Source organism: Lampris incognitus, chromosome 5 (assembly GCF_029633865.1).
Source record: "Lampris incognitus isolate fLamInc1 chromosome 5, fLamInc1.hap2, whole genome shotgun sequence".
Taxonomy (NCBI): Eukaryota; Metazoa; Chordata; class Actinopteri; order Lampriformes; family Lampridae; genus Lampris; species Lampris incognitus.
The window spans coordinates 2,545,283-2,548,531 of NC_079215.1; the positions used below are offsets into that span (position 1 = coordinate 2,545,283).

Here is a 3,249-nt window from a genome sequence, read left to right on the forward strand (position 1 = left end):
GTGACCCGGTCGCCATGTTGAAAATGGACAAACAAACGCCAAGCACCGCCCAGCGGCCTGAGCAGTCTCTAGGCCTTACCAGACCCTTACCAGACCCTTACCAGACCCTTACCAGACCCTTACCAGACAGATGCTTGTGGCAGATGCGCAGGTCTGTCCTCCACAGAGGCCTGCAGGCCAGCTCTGCTTTCTCCTGATCCTCCCACTGCTCCTATAGGGGGCCCCACTTAAGGGTTTTTTCAGGCAGCGGGGGGACACTTTATAGTCCCTTTATGGGAGGGTTTAAGGGGGTTGTTATTGTTGTCATTGCAAAATGTGCCAATATGAGTGGCCACCGGGGGCCCCTTTTCCGGATTTGTTTTGGGGCCCAACCATTTGGCTGGTTTGGCTGTGGTGCCGGTGAGCCTGCGACAGCACGCCGAGCTACAGCACCCCGAGCTACAGCACCCCGAGCTACAGCACCCCGAGATACAGCACCCCGAGCTACAGCACCCCGAGATACAGCACCCCGAGCTACAGCAGAGCCGAGCTACAGCACCCCGAGCTACAGCACGCCGAGCTACAGCACCCCGAGCTACAGCACCCCGAGATACAGCACCCCGAGCTACAGCAGAGCCGAGCTACAGCACCCCGAGCTACAGCACCCCGAGCTACAGCACCCCGAGCTACAGCACCCCGAGCTACAGCAGAGCCGAGCTACAGCACCCCGAGCTACAGCAGAGCCGAGCTACAGCACCCCGAGCTACAGCACCCCGAGCTACAGCACCCCGAGCTACAGCACGCCGAGCTACAGCACCCTGAGCTACAGCACCCCGAGCTACAGCACAGCCGAGCTACAGCACCCCGAGCTACAGCACCCCGAGCTACAGCACGCAGAGCTACAGCACACTGAGCTACAGCACCCCGAGCTACAGCACCCCGAGCTACAGCACGCAGAGCTACAGCACACTGAGCTACAGCACACCGAGCTACAGCACCCCGAGCTACAGCACCCCGAGCTACAGCACCCCGAGCTACAGCACCCCGAGCTACAGCACGCAGAGCTACAGCACACTGAGCTACAGCACACCGAGCTACAGCACCCCGAGCTACAGCACCCCGAGCTACAGCACCCCGAGCTACAGCACGCAGAGCTACAGCACACTGAGCTACAGCACACCGAGCTACAGCACGCCGAGCTACAGCACCCTGAGCTACAGCACAGCCGAGCTACAGCACCCCGAGCTACAGCACCCTGAGCTACAGCACCCCGAGCTACAGCAGAGCCGAGCTACAGCACCCCGAGCTACAGCACCCCGAGCTACAGCAGAGCCGAGCTACAGCACCCTGAGCTACAGCACCCCGAGCTACAGCACCCCGAGCTACAGCAGAGCCGTGTGTCAGCACATCGTCTCCCACAGCCTTCGGCTCATCTCGCTGAACATGTGTTCAACTAACGACGCGAGGTTGATGGGCCTGTTAGGAGACGCCATGGGAGACAGTCAGACAACCGCAGGGGTGTTGGGGATGTCGTTATCAGCCAACTTCAAGCTTGATTTAACTAACAGGGTCCCAAATACACACACACACACACACACACACACACACACACACACACACACACACACACACACACACACACACACACACACACACACACACACACACACACAAGCTTTGCAAATCTCCTCTTCTGTGCTCAAAACGAGGGCTTGGGAGGAACGAGTGTCAGCGGTGGGCAGGGGTACGAGGAGACCAAACTGCTCATGATCTGTTCATCTGACTGCCTCGTGGGCTCCACATCAGCACCTTCAGTCTTGTCCGAGGTGACGATCTCAACGTTGTGTTGTCCGGGAGTTAATCTCACGTGGCTTGTGCGTCAGTGTCACGTCTGGGGTTTAAACATACGGTACTATCAGCACAATGTCAACCCTTTTAAGCTGGAAAAAGTACAAGAAAAATGACCAATGGGGCATCTGGGGAGCATAGCGGTCTACTGCGTTGCCTACCAACATGGGGATCGCCGGTTCGAACCCCCGTGTTACCTCCAGCTCGGTCGGGCGTCCCTACAGACACATTTGGCTGTTTGTGCTGGTGGGAAGCCAGATGTGGGTATGTGTCCTGGTCGCTGCACTAGCGCCTCCTCTGGTCGGTCAGGTGTCTGTTCGGGGGGAGGGGGAACTGGGGGGAATAGCGTGATCCTCCCACGTGCTACGTTCCCCTGGTGAAACTCCTCACTGTCAGGTGAAAAGAAGCGGCTGGTGACTCCACATGTATGGGAGGAGGTATGTGGTAGTCTGCAGCCCTCCCCGGATCAGCCGGGGGGGTGGAGCAGCAGAGACCCGGACGGCTCGGGTGAGTGGGGTAATTGGCCAAGTACAACTGGGGAGAAAAGGGGGGGAAGATGCAGGAAAAAGAAAGACTCCAGACTTTTCCCAGTTTATCTGAATTTGACGAGACCTGGTGTGGTCTGTTCACACCGTTGTGTGTCTGCGACTGGTGAAGACTCACATCTTTTCCGCCTCTTTGTCCGCCAAATTCCCCACAGGCACCTAAAAATTGGGAAATTAACCCAACAGCATTTTTTTCGACAAGAGTTTGCAGAAGCAGGCACACCTTCAGCCTGTCTTGTTGTTACCTGGCGTGATCTGAACTGGGATATGCCCTTCACCTCATCCAGCGCCTCCCAGCTTTTGTGTTAAAGTCCTTTTCTTGTTGTATTGCTTTAGTGTCTAGTCACGATGCAGATTTCTCATCATTTTTCTAAAAAATAAATCAAGTTATACTTGATCAACTGGACTTTGGGTGATCTTCACTTGTCTAATTAAACAGACCAATGTCACGTGGAAATCATCCGAGTAGAAATTGATTTTTTTCCAGGAAAATATGAGAAATCTACAAAAAGGGAAGCACTTACGCTCAGAGACGGAAAAAAGTAAGAAAAGCAAACTGACCGCGTTTTGTCTCGGCTCTGGGCTTACAGCAGGGGAGGGAACCGCTCAAGTAGAGGACTCTGGAAACTTCCACCATGAGGCCCAACGGGTGTAGTTTGTTTTAAGTTCCCTTTCCTCTCCCAGCAGGTGGTCATGCAAGTGAAGAACACTTTGTCAAAATGGTTCGGTGGAGCGATCTCCCACCCCGGGTTACTGCCATCCCCAGACATCTGACGCTGGGTAACCCCCGCTGGTGTCTTCACTCCCGATAAGCCCACCTTCCCCCACGCTGGGCGCTGTGCAACACCTCTGCCTGCAGTTGAGAGGAAAATGGCAA

At 55.6% G+C, this 3,249-nt stretch overlaps 1 protein-coding gene across 1 annotated transcript; it reads left to right on the forward strand.

The window, feature by feature from the left end:
* Positions 1 to 323: 323 nt before the first annotated feature.
* Positions 324 to 1,238, forward strand: LOC130112325 (involucrin-like). The gene has a single exon (XM_056279656.1). It carries the CDS (start codon positions 324 to 326, stop codon positions 1,236 to 1,238), a length of 915 nt encoding a protein of 304 aa, XP_056135631.1.
* The last annotated feature ends 2,011 nt before the right edge of the window (positions 1,239 to 3,249 follow it).